General features: G+C 42.4%; 1 protein-coding gene across 1 annotated transcript in view; it reads right to left on the bottom strand.

Moving 5' to 3' along the window:
* LOC146834489 (putative defense protein Hdd11-like) overlaps nt 1–24662 on the bottom strand; it is a 126176-nt gene that overhangs the window by 51682 nt on the left and 49832 nt on the right. The window contains exons 3-4 of the mRNA XM_085601877.1: nt 20353–20495; nt 5140–5231 (exon numbers count right to left, since the gene is read on the bottom strand). Of these exons, the coding sequence (XP_085458003.1) occupies nt 5140–5231; nt 20353–20495 (235 nt within the window). The remainder of the gene's footprint in view (nt 1–5139; nt 5232–20352; nt 20496–24662) is intronic.

Genomic DNA, 24662 nt, shown 5'->3' with positions numbered 1-24662 from the left:
TAACTATAACATGTGTGAAACCTATGGTTTTTTCAGTGAATATATATATAGATATATATATATATATAGATATATATATATATATATTATCTACTGGCGGTCGCCAGTAGATAGTTATAGTTAGGACCTATTTTACATAGGAAATCCGCAACATTCTATTCCCAATAAGTCTGGCGCGGGTTAGCGAATCATCGCGAAATTTTCCAAACTTTTGGCCAGCTCTGCTCCGCTCCTACCCTGAAAGTTTGGTGGTGATTCGTCAAGCGGGGGCCGAGAAAAAGGGGGGGCCCAAAACGTGTTTTCCCCATGCAATTCCCCATAGGATCTTTTGTCGCAGCTACAGCCCGAACCGCTGAATGGAATGACACCAAATTTGGCAAAGAGGTAGTCCTCAGTTCAGACTCCAGCCTTTTGCATAAATGGTGTGAATCAGTTCAGTAGTTCCTGAGAGAATTAGGGTAAAAAAGTTAATGATATCTATGGCCACGGAGGATCCGTGGACCGTACACGCACCGTACGCGCACCCTCCCCGAACCGAGCGCGCACCCTGCCGATCGCGAGCTGAATGCTAATTGGCTGTCGAGTGTCTCTCTACATTCGAAACCAGGAACTGTTGGTGGCCATTTTCTGCCTCGGTAGAAGCGAGGCTGAAGAAGCAAGGGGAATAAGTGTGTAAAACATATAAAGGGGGCAGAGTGGAAATACTCTGACCCTCTAGAGGTGCTTAGGGGGTCCCAGAAGGACCCCCTGGGGCCCCCTTTTAAAAAAAAAAAAACGGCGAAATGCGCGCATGGCGCGCGCATCCTATCGCGTTGGATGCACGGATCCTCCCGCGGTGGGTTCGCTGATCCAAGGGAAAAAAATGAAATTGTTGGGAGATAAAGATTAAGCTTAAGTGTTTTGTTCTTGAGTGGCTCTAAAAAGAGCTGTTGTGTTCATTGAGAGTTTTTGGTACTTATAAGTAAGTAGCTATACTGAGTCTAAAGTTGTTGAGGAAGACTCTGTTTCCTTCATCAGTAGAGTGTACTCCATCTCTCCTATACATCTCTTGCATATGAAAGTGCAGATTGTTATTGTAAATGGACCCCATTCTGTAGTCTCGGAGAAAAGCAGAAACAGATTTATTCACATGTTTCCTAGCTTTCTCAATCTGTGGACAAAAATGATCGGACCAGTTCCATTTCTGCCTTTGGCATATGTTAGAGTACACAAAGGCAGTTTTAGGGAAAAGTGAAATCAGTTCTGCAAAGGTGTCCTTCATAAGCATTTCCAGACCTACCCCAGTCAAAGTGCCTAGGTCATTGCCACCACAGTGCACTATTATGAGGTCAGAATGTTGGATTTGCATGAAGGATTTCACCAATGGCATCAATTGGTGCCACTTTAACCCTCTCTGTCCAATCCATTTAATGTCTACATTTGGCAAACCTAGGTCTTTGTGAATGCCTTTGTTTTCTGCATACCTTTGGCTCCAGAAAATATAGCTGTGTCCCACAATCCACACTCTAAGCATCTTGAAAGGAGGTCTGGATGCACTCAGATGGTCTCTGTAAATGAAATGGCAGTTTGGAAAGTTAGAGCTAAGTGTAAACTTAGTCTAAAATATCTTCTTCTCTCCAAAGAGGTGGTTCTCCAAAGAAGCTCAAAGAAGAATGATTGAAATGGGTGGGGTCTTTCAGTAGTTAGAACAGGAAGTGTAATGAACCAATCAAATCTCTTTTTTTGCAGGTCACATGGGATCCGTGCACCCTGCGCGTACGCAGCACGCACCCAGCGCGCATCCGCGAAATTGAATTAAAAAGAAATATAGGATTAGATGTCAAAATATATTACTTTTAAGACTAGTTTAGAGTTGTTTTCAATTAATATTCACATGAAATACATAAATATGTTTTTTTAAATGTTAAATACTTCACGGGATCCGCGCACCCACCGCGTCATAGACGCAGATGACGCATCGCGGAAGCGCGTAAACGTTGCGTTACGTACATCGAACGTGTCGCGTGTAGGTTGGGAGTCGCGTACCGGTCGCATTGGAATCGCGTACTAACCACGTACCCGACACATACTATGCGCGGATGCTATCGAGTAGAACGGTACGATTAGGGTGCGCAGAGCCAAAAACATGGAAAAAATATATATAAAATAAAGTTTTCCACATATAGTTAAAAAAATATTTTGAAAAATATGTTTGAAAACCCCATTAAGTTCAAATAATATTTTTTAATTTTTAAAAGAATTAATTGAAAAAATACATTTAAAAATGGTGATAAAAAAGTATTTAAAAAAAATGTAATTAATGAAATGACACACTGAATTTGAAAAATATAGAAATCCAATCAAAATCATTAAACATGATATCTTCAGAGATAAGTTATAGATAGGAATTAGCATTTAAAAAACCTTTGAAATCCACTGAAAAAACCATAGGTTTCATGCACGTTATAGTTAGGAATTGGCATTTAAAAAACCTTTGAAATTCACTGAAAAAGCCATAGGTTTCAGGGGCGTTATAGTTAGCTGGACATTTCCCTCGTACAAAACCCTAGAAATTCCCCTGTTATAGTTAGTTCAGCTAACTATAACTCACGCCCCCGCAATGCACTGCTGATGACGTCACATATTACATCACTCATGACATGGTCAGTGACATCACTGATGACATCACTGATGACATCTCAAATGACATCACTGATGACGTCATCCATGTGATAAATTAGTGCATCTTCTCACACCCTAATATAACCTTTGATACACCGACTCAAAATTTCAGACGGACATTTTGACAACCATAGATACTCCAATACCAATAACTACTCACCCACTCATTGACTTTTAGGTCTACATACATGTCCACTCACTCACCTCTACAGTCACTCATACTTACAGTCACTCTGTGCATTTATACACCTATATAGACACTCACACACCGCCAATCATCCATTGAGGTACTGACACATCTAGTCAGTCATGCAAATAATTAATCACAGTCCAATTTACTCACCTATACAGTTAAACACACTCAAGTTCACTTACTCATAAAAATACTAACAAATACTGTGTCTTCCTGCAGAAAAAATAAACAGCACATGACACAGATATCCTTGCACTATGGCGCATACAACCACTCCCAAAATCACACACTCTCACATATAGATAGTTATATACTCTTACACATATATACACTGCGTTTCACATATGTAGTTAGTGACACATGTATAACTGAGATATACATTCAATCACTAACACACCCATACATACACTCACCCAACCATACAGTCCATCACAGATGTACTTTTAAAACCATGCACCCAGTGAATCACCCACTCACACATCTAGTAACAGAGTCACACACACCCTACCCACACAAACACTCAGGCACCCATACAGATACTCACACAACCAATCAATAACCCATATAGACACTCATATAGCTATTCACAAAACCATGCAGCCACTTATACACCAACACACAGACACATACAGACATTCACACAGTTTAGTCACTAGTCTGCAGTAAGATACATTTAATGACTCACTTATAGAGTCAGTTACGCACCTAGAAAATCATACATTCACACACTTGTACACCCACTTATTCTTCAACAGGCCTTTCCCTATATATATTAAACATATTAAAACTGTTCAGAAACACATACTCAATGGATGATGTCATCAGTGATGTCATCAGTGATGTCATTTGAGATGTCATCAGTGATGTCATCAGTGATGTCACTGACCATGTCATGAGTGATGTAATATGTGACGTCATCAGCAGTGCATTGCGGGGGCGCGAGTTATAGTTACCTGAACTAACTATAACAGGGGAATTTCTAGGGTTTTGTACGAGGGAAATGTCCAGCTAACTATAACGCCCCTGAAACCTATGGTTTTTTCAGTGAATATATATATATTTGATTTTATTCACCATTTCCAAGTGTTAATTTACTACAAAGTGTAGACTTGAATGTATCCACCCACTGAAATAAGGATTAGAACTAAACTTCTAAGTGTAAAGTCACTACAGCCAAAAAGATCCAGGTTAGTTCCGCATTTTAAGTCCCTACCACCATTATTTTCCATAGGATGGTCTGGTGTTGTGTATACTTACTTCAGCTTTGAGCTGAAGTAATTTACTATTGTTTTAGGTCCCTTTTTTGGCTGGAGTAACTTTAGAAGTGAAGTTTGTGATTAGCAATGGGTTTATTATTTCTTGGGTGTGTGCAGGTCACTTCCTAAACCCATATCTACCCCTCCACAAACTGCTCCTTACTCCTCACTAAACCTCTGCCATTTAGTAGTAAGTATTCCCAATATTTTCCAGCCACTTAACCTGGTCCCTCCTGCATTTGCTACTAAGTAATAAACTTACATGTGTGAAGATCTCCCTATAGAAAATATATGAGTAGAGGTGGAGATTTAAACTTGTAGGTGTATGAATAGCATTTGTAGTACTTTAGTAGTGCTAATGTACTGCTACTAAATTTACAAGAAAATGGAGTTTGTGGATTTGCCCCAAAGTAGTTACATGAATGTAGAGATCCACTATGGCAATGTGTACTTTTTGAGCCCCCCCAAAAAATCTGTTTTTTGGCACTTTCTTTAATTAGCCAGGGCCTTGCAGCTCCTAAAACAATATGTTTTTAAAAACCATGGCGAAACAAAAGGAGCATTGACACAGCTAAAAGGCTGTCATCAGTGCTTGATTTGAGCTGGTCGTTTCTGGTGCTCAGCACAGGCACTTAATTGTTAACACCCGCACATATAGTCCACCACATGGTGACACTGTTTATCTAATTTTAAAATGTGCACAACAATATTTGCTTGATAATGTAATACACATTTAAAATGACTAGTGCCTGCTACTCAAGCCATTTTTTTTGTTTTGAGTAGCAGTAAATAATTTTAATTGTCACTTCTACGAGTGTGAGGCTAGTAGTTGTATTGGTTCTGTCATTAGCAGCGTTGGCAGGGGAAATGGGTAGAGCAAGGAGCGGTGGCCTCCTGACGGGGCTGGCACTTATTTGTTTTTTACAAAACAGCACTGGCTGTCAGGCAACGCCAGACTGTTTGGCTTTGCCAATGCCTGTTTACTATATATAGCTATGCATACGCTCAAAACGTCTTTTAAATAATTACCTCATTTGAATATTGCTGATGTTAGCCTGAGGAGGCTTCCAATATATTGTAATTGATGTCTTTTGTTCATCATTTGTGTGACTCGCAGCATCCTGTCAAAAAAGAAAACAAAACCATTCAGTAGTTCAACAAATGCAAGGATGCGTTTGCAACAACCAGACTCACCAACCACATGCTGAGTTTCATTTATTGGAAACGTTTTCTAAAAAAGGATTTTGAATACAAGAACATGATAAGATCAAATAATATGTATCATCTCAACATTTTAGTATGCATTTGTATAATGTAATCGTTTATTTGACACTTTAAGGTTATCCAACCAAAACAAGTTAAACTGATGTTTTTAATCGTATTCTAGAGGATGGCTTAAAGGTTTCAAAGGATACAATTGCTATGCAATGCTTAATTTAAGCCGGTGGCTGGCACTTATTTCTCCTCACAATATAAAAAAAAAAAGAGAGACAAGGGAAAAAGCCTTCTCTGACTCCCCTATCATCAATGAAAACTCACTCAACAGAGAAGTACTAAAGTCAATAAGACTACTTGTTCTAAAAAAAAAACGGCGAAGGAGTTGAGCTGCACAACACCTCCAACATTACAGAGCAGTTAGAAGAGGATAGTACACAGAGGAAAAGACAACAATTGTCCTAATACTGCCCTCTCACACTTTACAGTGTCATGCTTCATCATAGGGCCGCATCTGACGTCCAGGTCCAACACACTGGACGGAGCGCAGTTTTTTCGTTTGTATGAAGATTAGTGGTGAGGGTACAGAAAATGTGGAGGAACAAACAATAAGCCACAAACCATGTAAAAAATGAAAAGGACAGATTATTCCCTTGAGAAGGGACCAAAAAGTGCAGACACACACAGTTAAAACTACCTAAGAGGAAACCATCATCTCTCTTTATTCATGTAACCCCTTGGTAGGATTAAAACTCAAAGGTTGGGATATTCAGGGAAGGTGAAAGACCCCTATATCCCTGCTGCAGATACCAACATGTTTCTGCCAATTCTTCATGCCCAGATGGGTCGCTCTGGCATTTGTCAGGGTGTTGGTCCCTCGTTATCTAGTCTTCACCCCTATTTGGAGTTTTTACCTTACTTCAACAGGCCTGACAGTGCCACAATATCGTCTACTCTGGGAAATTTCCGAGAGGGAACAATTTTCTGTAAAGAAAATTCGAACATACAATTATTGTTCTCTAACTCGTTCCTAATTCCTCCCATAGTGCCTTAATACTACGTCCTCTAAATCACTGCACCAGTTAACATATTGGGCCTCATGTAGGTAAATAAATTTTACCGGTTCGTAAATACCGAGCCGTACCGAATCGGTAAATTAGAATTGGTAAGTTATATGTAGGTAAAAATTCGGTAACAGTTACCGATTCGGTAACATTCGGTAATTACGAATCGGAATACACCGAATCGGTAAATACCGAGGTGGAATCCACCGATTCGGTAAATACCGAGGTGGAATCCACCGATTCGGTAAATACCGAGGTGGTATTTAGCGATTCGGAAAATACCGAGGATACTACCACCTACCCTTAACCAAGTAGCCAATATCACAATCATGCCATCATAGAAGGTCTCTCAGGCTTGAATAGGGGACCCCATACCTCAAAGATCAGCTCAGTGAAATCACATCACAGGAGCATCAGGAGTCTCCTCGCAGGAAGGCTCGCCTTCGGTCTGAATAATAAACATGATGTCTGTGATATTAAAAGCACCAACTTTCAGGTATGTGCAGCTGCGCGTGTGCCATGGCTAAATCGTGGGTCGAACAACCCAGAGTGGAAAACATGCATTGTGTAAAATTCCAGACTGTGTGTCACAGCATGTACAGACCAAGGTCGCTGCGCAGTGCTTGGGATGGGAACAACATAATGCACGCGTCTGAAGGAATTTTCGAGTCATCAGTTTATTCAAGAAAGAACATGTAAACGCAGTGTCGTGTGCAAAGACACAAATATGGCTACATAACATTCAACGCGGTCATGCCAACTGAACAATGCATGTTCGTATGCAGGGAGAACTCACTACACGCCCCCTTGAGCGAAGCAATATGTAATAGGCAAGAAAAGAGAGAAAGCAGAGTTCAGTTTGGTCAGAGCAGGACAGGGCATAACCAATGCAGCGCCAAAGTCCTACAGTCCAATTAATTGCAGCATACAATTGTAAAAAACACAATGCATATATAGTAAACAACTCAAGCAGACCATCAGGAAGAGAAAAACGAGAAATAAAAGAAATGAATGTCGCGCCAGGGTGCTGTCCAGTAGCACAGGCGCAATGGACGACTATCCAGTCAATCCATGAATGTATAGGCAGCATATGTGGCCACGGCTTCCAACAGCCAATCGTTTTCAGGGCCACTAAAAGTCTCAGCCATCCAATTGAGTAAAGAAAAGGAACATACGTGTGCTCCAACCAACGGAGCCTCTAGCACAATCTGAGGGCACCCGGAATGTTCCTCCAAATAGCTCATGGACAAGAAGTCGTAGGCTGCCGCTGAGATGTCCCAATTACCCAGGATACCAAGCGCCGCTCCACACTCCATGATCCGGACACCATAACAGGACAACTCGTGAGACACTAAGGGCCGCATCAGTCGATCGAAATCCGGCACCGGAGACAGCATGTTGGTCAAGCACAAATCCAGAGGCCATTCAAAGGGACAATCCAGGCAGTGCAATACAGGTTGTACGCAGGTGAAGTAGGAATACCTGAAGGATAATCCATAAGCCAGGCTCAAAGTCGCCAATGGCAAAGTACCATAGAAGTCAAGCATCCTATCACGAAGAAGATGCAGACGGGACAGGCGCTCGTGTGGCACAGAAGGAGCAGCCATTCCGTAGTATGAAAAGTAAAAGCAGCACACCTTCCACCAGCGCCAGATGCAGCGGAACACCTCCAAAGATGCTCGGGAACAGTGAATGTAAAATGCCGAAATTACACAAATAATAGTGTGGAAGGAGGTCACGAGACCCGAGCCCCACATGTTCACACAAATTGAGCCAGGCCGGTCGTGGACGAGGCATTGATAATACATTGGATCAAAGAGCCGAAATGCAGGGGGAGGTCAGTATTCAGAAGCGCCTGTTCCTCAGTGCGCGTAGTAGCAACGTGAAGGACAAATATTTCACGAGGGAAGTCAAAGGCACCTGTTTGTGGGACAATGGCGCTCTATTCTGCTCAACTAGTTGGACTCTGCTTTCAAGGTTGGAATCGAAGGTCAGATGGAAACATCCCGCCGCCCATGCGGGGGTGGAATAAGAACAGTATTGCAGCAGACAACTTCATGCGAGACAGTTATGTACGGGATTACCACTCACATCCCGCAGCAAACATCATTTATCATATTTAAATGAATACCGTTTGCAAGCACAGTGAAAGAAGGTGTAATCACAGGCACTGGGATACCTCGTAGGACGCACGCCGAAATCGGGGCTTGTACATTGCATGCGCCGTGTACTTGCATGTGCCCATTGTCTCATGCATGAATCCTAGGAGTGAGAGTGCTAGTGCTAATATCTATAACGGCTTAGGCCTTCTCCATGTTCGCTTGGTCAATGGCTCTCAGTCTGGAGGCCGCCTCACTGTGCGACAACTTGCAGACCTCGTTGTAAATAGCATACGCCCACCTTTTGGTTCTGCCACCCACGGGACCTTTCACAATAACATTCCATTCGGTATGCACATTGATGGAGTGGGTGGACTTCCTGATCCTGTAGATGTGCTCTGTGTCAGCTGGTGGACAGAGTGGGATGTGTGTCCCATCAATGCAGCCAATGTAATGGGGGAATGAATTCCTGAAGGAACGGGACAGGCAACTCTGGGATACACCACCCACCGCAGCTGTCACCACCTGCGAAATGCCGGATGCCAGCAGATGTGGCCTGCAGAGCACCTGCACATGTGGGGGTATGGCGTGCGCCCTTCTTATTGGCTGGTCCAGGAGTGGGTGTAGGTCCCTGCTTAAGTCCATGATGGTTTCGGGGTGTAGCCTGTACCTCTCATGTATCTCTGCATCAGTCAGCTGGAATAGTGTGATGCGCTGTCTGTGGATGCGTTCCTTCCGTCGCCAAACCCTCAGTCCTGCTGCCTGTAGACGTAGGCGCATTGCAATGACGTGCATGGCTGCCAGGCTGTCCACGCTGTTGCATTTTGGGATTGCTGAGCTGCACTGCTGTTGGTTACCACCTGCTTTCAATCCGTGTTAATTACCGACTCTTATTTACCGATTTTCCTGTATTTCTTATTTACCGAGTGCTCCTACATGTCATTTTAATTATTTCCACTTCATATTTACCACTTCATGTTTACCGATTCGTTAATTATGTATTCGGTAACTATGAATCGGTATTTACCGCCTCATATTTACCGAAAAGTGGTTTTTGGACTCCTACATCTCACTTGTCTGTATACCGGTCGGTAACGGCATATTTACCGAAATTCGGCCGTTACCGACCGGTATTTCGCTACCTACATGAGGCCCATTGTGTCTTCAAAAAACGGCCAGTCTCTATATGGTAATCATATTACCCTCACCAAGTGCTCACACTTAAAACAGCACCACACATCTGTGAACAAAAGTACAGGACTCTCTTGTGCTCCATATTAGACTGAACATGCCCAATTTCAGAGCCCCAGACATTATTAGGGTACATTATGGCACTGCACTGAGAAGTACCTATTAAAAGTGAGAACTTTGCAGAACTGGTAGTCTGAACTCACATATTTGAAAGTGGTGCCATACACGATAATGAAGAAAAATTTTGAATATTTGCTCAAGATCACAAAAATCAGTCAGTAAATTGGTACCTATTTGTTTTTCCTTATGCTAAGGCTTTCTTTTTACCTATTAGAGCAGTTTTTAAATATAGCGTGAACTCGAACTGAAAGCCCAGCGTTTTATATGAGCAACAGTCACATTACACAAGGTCACATGCATTATTTATAGGCATGGGGAAGTTAACTGATTTGCTTAGAATCACAGGATGATGAGCCGACCCTAAAACAGTGCTTAATTCGAGCCAGTGGTTTCCAGTGCTCAGCACCGGCACTTAATATTCAACACCGTCTCTTACAGTGAAAACTAGCCCCAAAGTTATTATTGGAGCGCTTTTCATGAGCACTGGTTAAGGAGGACCCATTCATTTTTGGTAGGCAAGGGGAGATTCGGTGATTTGCCTAGAATCACAGAATGTTGAGCCAACACAGAGACTCGTACCTGGTTCCCCAGCGACAAAGCTGGCAGTTCTGGCCATTACACCTCATCCTCTCCAATTTCGCAATGATTTCATGGTTAGTAGTTGGTTCTGTTATAGGCGGCGCTAACATGAACAATCGGCTGGTGCAAGCTGCCTCCTGACTAGAGCCCCAGCACTCATTTTATCACAAATTAACCACTGCGCCGAGACTCAAAACTGGTTTCCCAATTCCACTGTCTCCAGCTCTGACCATAATGCCAACTCCTGGGTAGAGGGATGGAAACAAGCAGAAGCTACTCGAACGCTTGGCATATGGGCTCAAGTTTCCAAAAAGGACCTCGAGGTGAGCCAGGCTTCCGGCTCAAGTCTGGCTCGCCCACTTCTAGTTAAAAGCTAGCTTCCCTAGGTCACTTCCTGCTTCTTTATCCTGCCTCATGTCTGACACACAGAGGGAGGGCAATGACCATATTACTGTATTGCGGGCATCTGAGTGTAGGTGGAGTGCAATGTGTAATGGAGGCTTGCGTTATTGAGGGTGTGCCGGCTTCTATGAAGACGTTTGGCTGAAGACAGGCTGTCGGCTAAGGTTCAAAAGCAGTTTGGTAGTGTACCTGTTTTCTTCAGGAGAGCCAGGAGGCCTTATGAAAGCTAATACTGTCTTTTCTAATGTGGAAGATCAGGACCTCCGATACCAGATGCAGCATCTGTATGGTGAAAGGTGTGCTGGGATTGTGCGTCTTTTTTTGGTATGCAGGCACGGAGAGGCACATGCATCGTCAATTGTATGACTGCACATATGCAAACTTTCATTTTAACTGGGTGCAAATTCTGTTCTTTATAAAAACAGCATACTACCTGCAAAAGTGCCAGTGCTCCATGGTTGGCTTTTTCTGGCACTTTAAAACGGGCGAACATGCATCTAAAGGGAAGCGTGGTTTCCTCTTTGTACAGTCACTCTCCCCTCATGCTAAGAGATCCAGAAGTGAGAAGGTGGATCCAGCGGTTGAAAAGTCTACATGAAAAATATTAAAAGTGGCAAAAGTAGACTCCTGCTTCATCTATGGCAATTGGCCATAGTACTTCTAATTTCACGTCAAGCCCTGAAGAGGAGAATATAGAGCATGTATACTTTGACCAGAGAAGCAAATACATATATAATTTATATACTTTGGAACAGGCTGCTACTACTTCTGTGGATCCTGTTCTTAGAGAAGGCTCCTTCCTTGGGTGTTCCTATACGTAAGCACGTGCCTGCTGTGATATTTAGGGAATGGATGAAGCCTTACAAGATTTCCATTCTGCAGTTTATGATTAAATCGAATCCTCTAGATCAAATAGATAAGAGTATGCTGGATTCAGTGGCAGAGGATTCCTTGGTGGTCAGCTTGTGGGCTCATGCTTCCATGGCTGTAGACCGTATTCTGTAGGACTTGGGAGATAAAAAGATTCAGTTGGCTCTCAAGCAATCCTGTTCTAGATCTGACCTAGCTATGCAAGCTGGCACTCATGGATCGTAGGCCTCACAACCTATGATTTCAGACTTTAAAATCCATTTCAAGGCTATTTAGGAGGGAGTGAAATATTCTTCTCCTTTTACAAGCCATCATGAACAGGTTTAATTACTTTATGACATGTCTTTCGACGTGGTAAGAGCTACTGCCCTGCCAGAATGAGCCATTACAGCATTAAAAGCATACAGATTCAGCACCAAAATCTACGGCTCTAAGGATGCCCTATCGAGGCACTAAACGTTCTGGCGCTGAATGCAAAGAAACTACATAAACTATTTACAGGAAAGAAACTCTCCTCTTTCTGTCACTCTATAGTTGCCAGATCTTTAGATTCTTTTTCAAATCGTTGTTAGGGCAGCCTTCAAAAAGATGTAATCAATAACATTCTTACCCCAGGAAGAGCAGGGGTAAGGGATCTAGAAATCAGACTAAACAGAAGAACAAGACCTCTCCTAAGTCCAAGAACCTTTGCTCTAGACAATTCAGGAAATGGCCAAGAGTGGCCAGTAGGAAGTAGGATAATGTTTTCAAGGAGGCATGGGAAAGGCCTGCTTCAAATTCCTGGGTGATTCCAGTAATGAAGACAGTCTACTAAATAGACTGCTTCTATACTTCCAGGCTCTAGGACCATAACTATGCCTTTATCTCAGGAATTTAACAGAAACAAGTCATGAGTTCTTAGATCAGGAGGCTAATCCTAAAAAGAAAAAATTACGTCACATTAATAAGGGGAAGGGCATTTATTCTAGGGTGTTTCTGGTGCTAAAACCTTTGGGAGACGACAGGATGATCACAGACATATGCATGTTGAAAAGTAATAATGTTGCAGAGCTTACAAGTTGTCAGCTCACTTAAGTGTGACATTTCCATACTTTCATTGTATCTAGGTGTGGACATTTTCATGTCATATGTGTGACCCTGGGAGTGACACTTTGAACAAACTAAAGAGTGTGCTTAAGACTGTGCAAAACGGTTTAGAGTACAAGTTACTCCTATTGTTGCAATATAAATGTCTAGGCATTCTAACAATCCAAAAAAGTTTCATTATTTGTTAGAGCTGTCAGTCTTAGGCTGGTCTTACCCCTAACATTTTCCCTTCTGCCTCCCTTTTCTTCCTGATCTCATTTTGCTAACCTTAGTACTCTGGCACTGGTTAGCGGTGCTAAAGTGCACAAAGTGCTTGTGCGCTCTCCTCGGAACATGATTAAACTGGTTTGTACCTAATAGGCACATTTAATTTACTTGTAAGCCCCTAGTAAAGTGGTATGACATCTACCCAGGAGTTGTAAATGAAATGCTAATAGTGGGCCTGCGGCACTGATTGTGCCACCCACTTAAGAAGCCCTTTATACCTATCCCATGCCTGCCATTTCAACCTGCCAAAATAAACCTTTGGCCAGGCCCACAAATTCCTTTTTAATACATACAGGTCATCCCTAGGGTAGACGCTGGACTGCCCAGATGGCAGGGTACAGTGAATTAAAAAATAATTGGACAAATACTTTAAAGTTTTACAGGTCCTGGTAGTGGAAAAACTCTTACAATTGGGTTTCACTACTGCAAGGACTACCTCTCCCATAAGATAACACTGGGTTACCTTATTACATTTATTAAGTGATAACTTTCAATTGGGATCAGGTAAACAGGTTCAGGAATTGTAATTAAAAGCCCTCTTTAACGGTAAAGTAGAATTTTTTATCACAATTCTGAAAATGACACTTTTAGAATGTTGGCATTCTACTGTCCCAACAATTTGGTGTTAGCCGCCTGTATCCTGGGTCACATGACTAGGTGTAGTTGGTCTTTGTGTATTGCCCCCAGACAGTGAGACAAAGGAAAGCTAGGTGTTGGCTGGATGGTTCACTCTGGGTTAACAAGGGGAAGGAGCTGTCACCTACTACACTTTCTCATCACAAAGGCCATGCCTGAGGACTCTCACAAAGGGGTTTGACACTAGCCTATTATAACCGCAGAAGATCTGGGGCCAGGGCAGGGAGACAAGAAATTCCAAGCACCTCGTGGAGGACGGGTGGGGGTAATGGAAGCTTTTGAAAGCTTCTCCTACTTCAAAGTGGGTACCAGGTATAAATATTAGACCTCTGACCCCAACTCTTCAGTACAATTCTGGACCTGTGGAAGATTGCCAGGAAGAAGGAATGCTGGATACTGCCCTTCTACTGCACTTCTGCCCTGTTAGACTGCTGGCCTGCTGGATTGCTGCCCTGCTGCCCTCCTGCCTGGGAGAGAAGAACTGGACTTGCTTCTTGTATCTAGGACCACCAGGGTGACTCCAAGGGCTTGTCTCTTGTAACCAGCACCTGGACTCTGCAAGCTGCAAATCTTGTCCTGCCAAGTGGTGTCACCCCAGTCAATGACTCTTGAAAGTGGGCCTGAAGGTGCTCTGCCAGGCCAGCCCAACTGTGGACACTGCAGAACCAACGCATCTTCTCTGGTGCGCAGCTCAGCTCCCAGCAGAACCAGTGCATCACGTCCTTAAAACTCCCCATTGGAGCTGGTGTGTGACACTGGTCCTCGCTTCGCAAGCCGCTCGTCAACAAGATCCTCATCTATGACACAGAACTCCGCATCACAAGCTCCACAGCTCCTTCGGAATTGGCTCTGCATGACGAATCCTCGCTGCAGGACCTCCCAACTCTCTGCAACAAGGATTTAAAGTACTCTTTTTTAAACTGACCTAATTGCAAGGTGGGTCCCATGAGTTTTTGTCCCCGGGCTCGGCGGCCATCTAGGGAAACCTACCAGCCCAGGCCCTTGCCTGTCGCGGGTACTTGACCCACCCACACAAGTGAGGTGTCATTTTTATCAGGAGACCTGGGGGAATGCTGTGTAGAAGAAAATTTGTGGATCCACGCAGATTCCAGAAATTTCCCAGGCAGAAATTTGAGAAAAAGTGATTTATTTTTATCTTCAGCTAAATTTGAGGTGTGCAGGGCATTCTGGGTAGGGAATGTTGGGGGACTCACCCAAGTCATACCTTGTTGAACTCCCCCGGGTGTCTGTTCTTCAGAAATGTGTGGGTTTGGTAGGCCCAAAAGCTCATGGGACCCCCTTGCAAAACCACGTTGTTTTGTGATAGGTAATTTTGATGTCGCCTCAATAGGTTTTGGGCCCTTGCCTGTTGCGGGTACTTGACCCACCCACACAAGTGAGGTACCATTTTTCTCGGAGGACTTTGGGGAATGCGGGGTGCGTGGAATTTTGTGGATCCACACAGATTCCAGTACTTTCCACCACAGAAATGTGAGGAAAATGTGGTTTTTTGGACAAATTCTGAGGTTTGCAAGCGATTCTGGGTGACAGACCTTGGTGAGAGTCAGACAAGTCACCCCATACTGGATTCCCCTGGGTGTCTAGTTTTTAAAAATATATAGCTTTGCTAGGTTTCCCTAGGTGCCATCAGAGACAGGGTTCAAAATCTACAGCTAGCCACTTTGCAAAAAAAGGGTCAGTTTTCAGTGTAACAATGTGGTGTGTCCACGTTGCGTTTTGGGCCGCTTCCTTTCACGGTCACTAGGCCTACCCACAAAAGTGAGGTACCATTTTTCTCAGAAGACTTTGGGGAATGTGGGGTGGGTGGAATTTTGTGAATCCACGCAGATTCCAGAACTTTCCACCACAGAAATGTGAGGAAAATGTGTTTATTTATTTTTTTACAAATTTTGAGGTTTGCAAGGGATTCTGGGTAACAGAACCTGGTGAGAGCCAGACAAATCACCCCATCCTGTAATCCCCTGGGTGTCTAGTTTTCAAAAATGTATAGTTTTGCTAGGTTTCCCTAGGTGCCGGCAGAGGTAGGGTTCAAAATCTACAGCTAGGCACTTTGCAAAATAGTGTCAGTTTTCACTGTAAAATGTGGTTTGTCCACGTTGCGTTTTGGGCTGTTTCCTGTCGCGGGCACTTGGCCTACCCACACAAGTGAGGTACCATTTTTCTCGGAAGACTTTGGGGAATGTGGGGAGGGTGGAATTTCGTGGATTCACACAGATTCCAGAACTTTCCACCACAGAAATATGAGGAAATTTTGTTTTTTTTTCACAAATGTTTAGGTTTTCAAGGGATTCTGGGTAACAGAACCTGGCGTGAGCCAGTCAAGTCACGCCATCATGGATTCCCCTGGGTGTCTAGTTTTCAAAAATGTATAGGTTTGCTACGTTTTCCTAGGTGCTGGCAGAGTTAATATTCAAAATCTACAGCTAGGCACTTTGCAAAAAAAGGATCAGTTTTCACTGTGAAAATGTGGTGTGTCCACGTTGCATTTTGGGCCGTTTCCTGGTGTGGGCACTAGGCCTACCCACACAAGTGAGGTACCATTTTTCTCAGAAGACTTTGGGGAGCGCAGGGTTAGTGGAATTTTGGGGATCCACGCAGATTCCAGAACTTTCCACCACAGAAATGTGAGGAAAATGTGTTTTTTTGGGACACATTTTGAGGTTTGCAAGAGATTCTGGGTAACAGAACCTGTTGAGAGCCAGTCAAGTCACCCCATCCTGGATTTCCCTGGGTGTCTAGTTTAAAACAATGTATAGGTTTGCTAGGTTTCCCTACGTGCCGGCAACGCTAGGGTTCAAAGTCTACAGCTAGGCACTTTGCACAAAAAGGGTCCATTTTCACGGTGAAAATGTGGTGTGTCCACGTTGTGTTTTGGGCCGTTTCCTGTCGCGGGCACTAGGCCTACCCACACAAGTGAGGTATCATTTTTCTTGGAAGACTTTGGGGAACGCGGGGTGATAGATCCATGCAGATTCCAGAACTTTCCACCACAGAAATGTGAGGAAAATGTGTTTTTTTTTAACAAATGTTTTGATTTGCAAAGGATTGTGGGTAATAGAACCTGGTGAGAGTCAGTCAAGGCACCCCATCCTGGATTCCCCTGGGTGTCTAGTATTAAAAAATGTATCGGCTTGCTACGTTTCCCTAGGTGCCGGCAGAGCTAGGGTTCAAAATCTACAGCTAGGCACTTTGCAAAAAAAGGGTCAGTTTTCACTGTAAAAATAAAGTGTGTCCATGTTGCGTTTTAAGCCGTTTCCTGTCACGGGCACGAGGCCTACCTACCCAAGTGAGGTACCATTTTTATTGGAAGACTTAGGGTAATGCAGAATTGTAGAGCAACTGTTATTATCCTTTGACTTTCGATGCATTTCTGCCTTCCAAATGAAAGACAATGTGTAAAAAAGAAGTCATTTTGAAAAATGACCTATAATTCTTATGCTAGTATGGGTACTCACAATTTCGCAAATGTGCAAATATCTAATGTTTCTAAACTCTATATTTTGTTTCAGAAATACATAGGTGTCTTTCAGACCGATTTTTCCATGTATATATTTTCCCAAATTAATTGCTATATACCTGGTACATAATAAAAAACCATTGCAAGACACTGCTCAGTTATTGGCTCTGGGTTCGTCGGGTTCTTGGTGAACCTACAAGTCCTATATATCCCCACATCCAGAAAGGTCCAGCGGATGTAACAGTATATTGCTTTCAAACAGCTGTCATAATTAGAAAAAGTTACAGTTGAAAACGTTGACACAAATGGCGTTTTTTTTCAACTAATTTGCAATTGTTCCTATATTCAACTGTTCGTTTCTATAAAGAAACCTTAAAGGATCTACACAAATGATCCCTTGCTGAATTTAGAATTTTGTCTATGTTTCTAAAATGTATAGCTTTTCAGAATCCATTATTGCTTTCATACCCATTTCTCCCATTAACTGGAAGGAGGTTGAAAGCGCAAAAAATATCAAAAATAGGCTATGTCCCAGAAAAATGCCAAAACTGTGTAAAACATTTTGGTTTTCTGACAAAAATCCGCTTGTCCCTGAAATCTGGGAAAATGGTGATTTCAGCCCCACAACCCCTGTGTTGATACCATTTGCAGGGGAAAAAACAGACGCTTTCATCTGTAGCCCTTTTTTCCTATTTTGCTAGATTTTGGCTAATTTCTGGGTCCCCTCCAGGGGAACCCACAAACCCTGGGTTTCTTTAGAATTCCCATGATGTTGGAAGAAAAGGACGCAAATTTGGCGTGGATGCCTTATGTGGTCAAAAAGTTACAGGGGCATAAGCGCGAACTATCCCAAATAGCCAAAAAAGGCTTAGCAAAGGGGGGAAATGCCTAGCAGCGAAGGGGTTAAAGCACCTACATTTTGGCCCAAAGTTCTTAACGTACTTTCGTTTGCTATATCATGGACTGACAGCTTCTGTTCACGTTGCTGGTAGGGTGTCTGCACCGTTCCCAATCAGCCGGGGCACTAGACAAGGATGCCCACTCTCCCCTCTGCTGTTCGCCCTGGCCATTGAACTGCTGGCAGCCTGGATCTTCTTGGACCCTCAGGTCATGGGATTTGAATGGACTGCCGGAATTTCCGACCTGATTGCTTTATACGCGGATGACGTCCTTTTCTTTATGACAGACCCTCATAGGTCCAGCTCCTGAATCCTTCAAATTATGCCGATGTTTGGCGAGACCTCGGAGATCTTTATAAATGTAAACAAATTTACACTATTGCGTGGGACGGATCATGACTCCTCCCGCAGACTCGAGAAGGTTTGAAATATTTAGGGGTCTTCATCACAAATTGGTAGGACATTGCGTGGGCCCGTAATCTAGACAAGGTCCTCACCAAGGTTAAGGCAGTACTGAAATCCTGGATAGGCCTACCTCTTCCCCTATGTGGACGGTCGGCTATATTTAAGATGATCTCCCTCCCCAGGCTCCTATGTCTGCTCCAGAATCATCCCTATCCCATTCCACAAACGTGGTTCATACAGATAAATTCACTGTTAAATGGGTTTCTTTGGTGGGGGGGACTGTCAGACTGGCGCTTCGCACATGTTTTCTTTCCACTCATTGTGGTGGTATAGCAACGGTGATCTTTAGTCATATTATGCGGCCGCCCAGCTACAGGTGCTTAATGATTGGTGGTACTGCCCAAGAGAGGAACCGGCATACAATGTTGAGAGATGGCTCTTGGGAGACCCATTGTTACATAAATTCCTATATGGCCCGCTAATATCCGGGTCCTCCCATCGGCCACAAGGGTGGTACTAGCAGTGTGGCACAGTCTGTTTGCCGTATTGGCTGGCTAAATAGGCTCACAGGTAGAGCCCCACTGCAGTGTAACTATCTTTTCTCACAATTACAAGGCCTGCAGGCTTTCAAGGTTGGGACCGAATCGGGATCTCTACATTAGGGGATGTCCTACAAGGCACTACCCTTAAATCCTTCTCAGATTTGCAGAGGAAATATTCCATGCCACGCACCCAATTCTATAAATATTTGCATCCGTCACGCACTCTCCTTCTATTTCAAGAATCTTCCAGACCTACCCGAATTTAATCCACTGGAGGGCAAACTTATGGATGACTTATGGATGACTTATGGATGACAAGAACACAACATTTTCAAATTATATCAAACCCTGGTTACTCACAGTGCATCATCACTAGAGTCCCTTCAAGAGGCCTGGCAGGCTGACATGGGCCCGATTGACAATGATGACATGAGGTAGGTTTTGGAGTCCCCCTGAGAAGCAGGCATCTCGTCCCAATTGCGGCTGATACAGCTAAATTCTTTGCACAAAATATATTATACACAGGTACAGCTGCATCGAGCAGGGCTCATTGCATCCCCAACATGTCTACGCTGTGGAGGGGAAGAAGCCAACCTTTTTCATACAGTGTGAACATGCCCAGTTCTGGATAGGTTCTGGAAGGGGATTCATAGATGCGTATCTGAGGTACTGAGATGGACCATATGCAGTACACCATGACTTGCTTTACTCCATATTGCAGAGGAAATTGGGGGGTAATAGATACAAGCGCCACCTGTTGATCTTAGGATTAACCCTGGCTAACGAAACCTCGCACGCTCCTGGAAAGCTCCCTCTGCACCGCTATTAGGGCCCTGGAAACGGGGTATGGATTTCTGTATGGGATTGGAAGAACCCATCTTTAAGGCAGAAACATACTCGTATATGGCAGCGATGGGCGGACTGTAGAGGAATTGTATTGACCTCCCCGGATCCACCACCCACCATACCGGTCATGGAGATACTACCCGATTCATAACACTGTTTTCATATATACTTTTGTCAAATTATTGATTGAGTAGATAAACCAAGACAATATCCAGGGACTGGAATATTATGCAATGATATACTTTCATTTTGCCTTGATTGCAGCTGGTTGGTTGTTCTGTTTGATTTTATTTACGTTGTTAAATTAAGTAAATGTAATTTTGCTCAAACATGTCAACATTACTTCTGGTCAATGGTTGTATACTGAGGCACCTGGTGCATGATGTTGGCAAACAATACTCAATAAAATATGTTTATACATCTTCGTTTTAAAACCTGTAGACACAGCAGTGAAATGGCAATTGATTATACTTTAAACTAATAAATTTAAACATTTGTTTTCTGATTCGGAGTCTTACATTAAATATCATTGCAAACACTTACCGCAGAAGCTGTGCATTTCAGTGTCTGGGCTGCAGCACCATTGATTACAAAAGTACCAAGTGGGGTATTCGATGTTGAACCTGAGCGAGCTTGAAGAAGAAACCCTTCAAACATCTGCGCAGTCATGTTGCCTTTGATGGTCACTAAAATACAGGAGTAAAAATCTGTATGAAACACCATTTGTTTGTTTGACGTCAAATACAATTGTGGCTCAGTTTCATTGACTGTGAGACTCATTATAAAAGGGTCCACGGTGCTTCTGCCCTCTGCACAGGTTACTAAGTTGCTATACTGTGCTGCTATGACAAACCTGATATAATTACTAATTGCAGTCTAAGCCTCAACAGACGAAGGGAGTGCGGACTAGACTGTGGATACACATGCTCACTGTAAAGCAGCTTTGCCATTAATTAATGATTTCACTTGTTAGTGGGGCAGAGAGACTGCCATAACTCACTTTTTTGCCTGTTTGTCAGACTAAATGCAAGATTCATCCTCATACATTTTCTTTGCTTTTGTGGCCATAAGGGCTACATTTAGAATCTGATGACTGTGGAACATGGAACATAAAAAGCAGTTGATATTTTGTCTGTCCTATGTTGATGTCAGTACAGTCTATATAGGGTTGAAATAAAGAGAGTGTGCCCAATCAATTAGGCTGACTACCATTCTAGTAAATGAAAGGCAAATCTTTGTCTGGGATAACACCAAGTTGCTGTGGAGACAATATATCCCTGAGAAATACAAAGAGTCGGGGCGTGGCTTGGACGCTGATGAAGATGGCTGCCTTTACGTGAAGCTCTGTGGTGACTGGGACTCTGAGTTTCCTCCGAGCAATTCCTTTCCTCCGTTTTCACATGGAGTGAAGCCTACGAGGCCATTAAGGATATCTGTATACTTTTGGCATGAAGAGAACGCCTTTTGTGAGCACATGCCAATGTTTTTCTGTTTTCCTCGTCGGGCACGTTTCTCCCTTATGGGACTCGGTGCCCGCCATTTTGTCTCAGCTGACTGGCCGCTCCAATTTTACCTATGCATATGGCCTTCATTCCTAATAATGTGATAGCGTTTTGGGCATTTTATTATAATATCTGGATTGTACAATTGTCATTCTCAGCTAGAAGGAAATATCTATGAGGAATTCTGCTTAATTTACAGCACACTTACTTTTTTTATGTGCTGTAATCTGTGATTTTGACATACGTTTTTCTTCATTGGTGACTCTTTATTTTTGCTTTTGAGCTTCCTGACTGTCATTTCAAGATTTTTCTTGTGGAGTTTTTCTTTGCCCTCTGGGAGAACAATTTTATTGGTCTTTTTGGAATTTACTTTTCCTCCCTAATAACTTTGCCCGTGAGGTTTTTGCCTTGCTATAGTCTTTGTCTCTAACTTATAGTTGAAATGAAAGACGAGCATTTGTAAAGCAAACAGCTACCTCCGGAGAGGTGTCCCGGCGCTGGGGGCCGTCGGGAAGATTAAGTGAGCTATTGCCCAGAGTCACAAGGTGCTGGGCTAACCTGCCGCCGGCGATCGAACGTGAGCCCCCGTGTTCTGGCGTCAGCCGTCCTGCCTGCCGCACCACACCTCTTTCGAGTAGTTCTTTCATATTTGCGGAACTTACAACTTGTGTTGTTTTGTTTATTAGGTAAACAAGATCTGTTGGATGTATTGTTGAGGGTCCTCCTACTTCTCCATCATTGATGGATTACAACCCTTTCAGTATTTTACAAGAAAATATGGAGGAGTCGGAGCAAAAGGTGTCATACTCTCAGTTAGTCCAACGACATCTAGCATTCTGCTCCCTTCTTCTAAACCTGTGTCTATGTTGCCCACTTCTTCGCTACTTTCATCAAGTAAACGAATAAAAAAAGATCCACCCACACCTGCTGTATCTCCAACACCAATATCTATGGAATTAATCGTCGAGGAAATAGGTGAGCTTAAATGATACATGGAAGAAACAAACACACGTGTTTAACACCTGGATGACAAACGGTCTACTATGGAGCACAAAGTTACTCAACTAGAGTATTGAGTAGACTCTGTTTAATCTGTTGTCAATCAAGTTCCTTCCATCCATGTGGAGATTTCACATCTTAAAAAACAAGTCAAAAACCTTGAAAATCGAAACAGACTAAATAATTTGCGTATTTATGGTTTAGTGGAGGGAATTGAGGGGCCCAATCATCTATCCTTTTTTCAATCCTTTCATCCAAAAGTTCCTGGCTTTCCTGAACTTTCAACATTAAACATCCAAAAAGAACATTGTCTGGGTCACAACCCACAATTATTCTCCTCTTCAGCCAAACCAAGAGGCATCATCAGCTATCTTTTGGAATATACTGATCTACTAAATGTTTTACAGACAGCAAAGTCTAAAGACAAAATCTCCTGGCAAGTATCTACTCTTTTCTTTTCTCAAGATTATGCTAAAGCAACGAAGGATAGGAGGGAAAGGTCCCTGGACAGGACACCTGCACTTAGAAGTTTGAATTCCAGATGCGGCCTTTTTCACCCTTGCCTCTTTAAAGTGACCTATAAAAACAAAATCACAAATTATGAGGATCCTGCACTTTGGCAACAGTTCTTGGACAATTTATTACAGGAGATCCATGTACCTCAGAAGGAGATTTCTAAACTCAATAGTCAGTGGGTTGGTCATATTTTTGCTTCACCTGGATCAGGGAAACACAATGGTGTAGCTATTCTATGTCATACATGTTTAGATATCCAAATTATAGATCAAGATGCTGACTCTGAGATAGATGGATTTCTGCTTCTTAGTTAATCAATAAAATACCTATGACTATTTTTAACTTATGTGCTCCCACCAATCCAGATAAATTTCTTTAGCCCCAAATTATGTCTACATTAATGACTTATAATGATGATTATTTAGTTGGTAGAAATTGTAATCTGATGTTTGATCCCATTATTGATAGACGCTCTAAAACTAAATTCACTCCTTCACATATACACTATCAATTTACATCTACTATGCATCAAAGGTTTCTCGTTGATGTCTGGAGGTTATGTAATCCTACACTTCAAGAATACACTTTTTACTCACCTGTTCATTCTTCTCAAATTAGAATTGATTACTTATTTATATCTAAATCATGTTTCTCATTCTGATATAGGCTCAGTATTAATTTCAGATCAGGCTCCTGTCTCACTAGACTTAGATCTACTCCAACCTATTATAGAAATTAGGAGATTCAATAACTCTCTTCTTTTAGATCCCAATTTTACTCAAAGTTTTCAACAATTTGCTGACACATATTTTTTAGAAAATGAATCTCCAGATAGTTCTCCTCAGATTGTTTGGGACACCTTTAAAGCTGACTCTAGAGCTTTCATTATTTCTTTTGCAGCCCGTAAAAAGAAGTTTTCTTTCAATAATATACAATCAACTAATCTACATATTAAACAACTAGAGTATGCTTTTTACTCTACCAACACTAAAACTTGTCTTGAGGAACTCATCAAGGCTAAATTTGCTTTTTATAAACTTTCTACCTAAATAGCTGATTCATATTTGCTGTAATCTAGTGCTAAATATTATGGTGGTCAGAATAAGGCAGGGAAGCTCCTCGCTAATTACCTAAAGCTTAAAAAATAACGTACCAGAGTTGAATCTCCTCTAACTTCTACTAATTTCATTGTACATAAAAATGAAGATATCCTTTCAGAATGTTCCCATTATTTCCAATCCGTTTATACTCCCAAATCTCTTCCTCATCAAGAAGATATACTTGAATATCTACCTCTATCCCCCCCCTTCTTCTCCTGATTTGGATTTTTCCTCTTTGGATGTTGATATTCAGACTAATGATATACTTACTGCTATTATTGCTATTAAAAAAGGGAAAGCTCCAAGACCTGACAGTTTCACTGTAGAGTTTTACATTCATTTTTCTAAAATTCGTATTCCTAAATTACATCAAGTATTTCTTCACTTTATATCTACTCAAAATTCTGGAGGGTCTTTTCAAGATGCTTTAATATGTCTTCTTCCTAAAGAGAACAAGGACCACACATTGTGCAAAGACTACAGGCCCATTTCATTAATCAATCAAGACTATAAGATCTTTGCAAAAATACTTGCTATATGATTGGATTCTTTATAACCCCATCTAATTGGGAAGGAACAGTATGGTTTTGTAAAGGGTAGACATGTATCGGATAATACTAGATTTTTTTCTAAAGTCCTAAGTAATTCCAAATCATATAAATATTCTTTGGCTGCGGTTTCTTTAGATGCAGAAAAAGCTTTTGATCGAGTTAGTTGGTCTTTTATTTTTCCATAC

The sequence above is a fragment of the Triturus cristatus genome, chromosome 4_2 (genome assembly GCF_964204655.1).
Source record: "Triturus cristatus chromosome 4_2, aTriCri1.1, whole genome shotgun sequence".
Classification (NCBI taxonomy): domain Eukaryota; kingdom Metazoa; phylum Chordata; class Amphibia; order Caudata; family Salamandridae; genus Triturus; species Triturus cristatus.
This window is presented reverse-complemented; position numbering and strand designations above follow the sequence as displayed.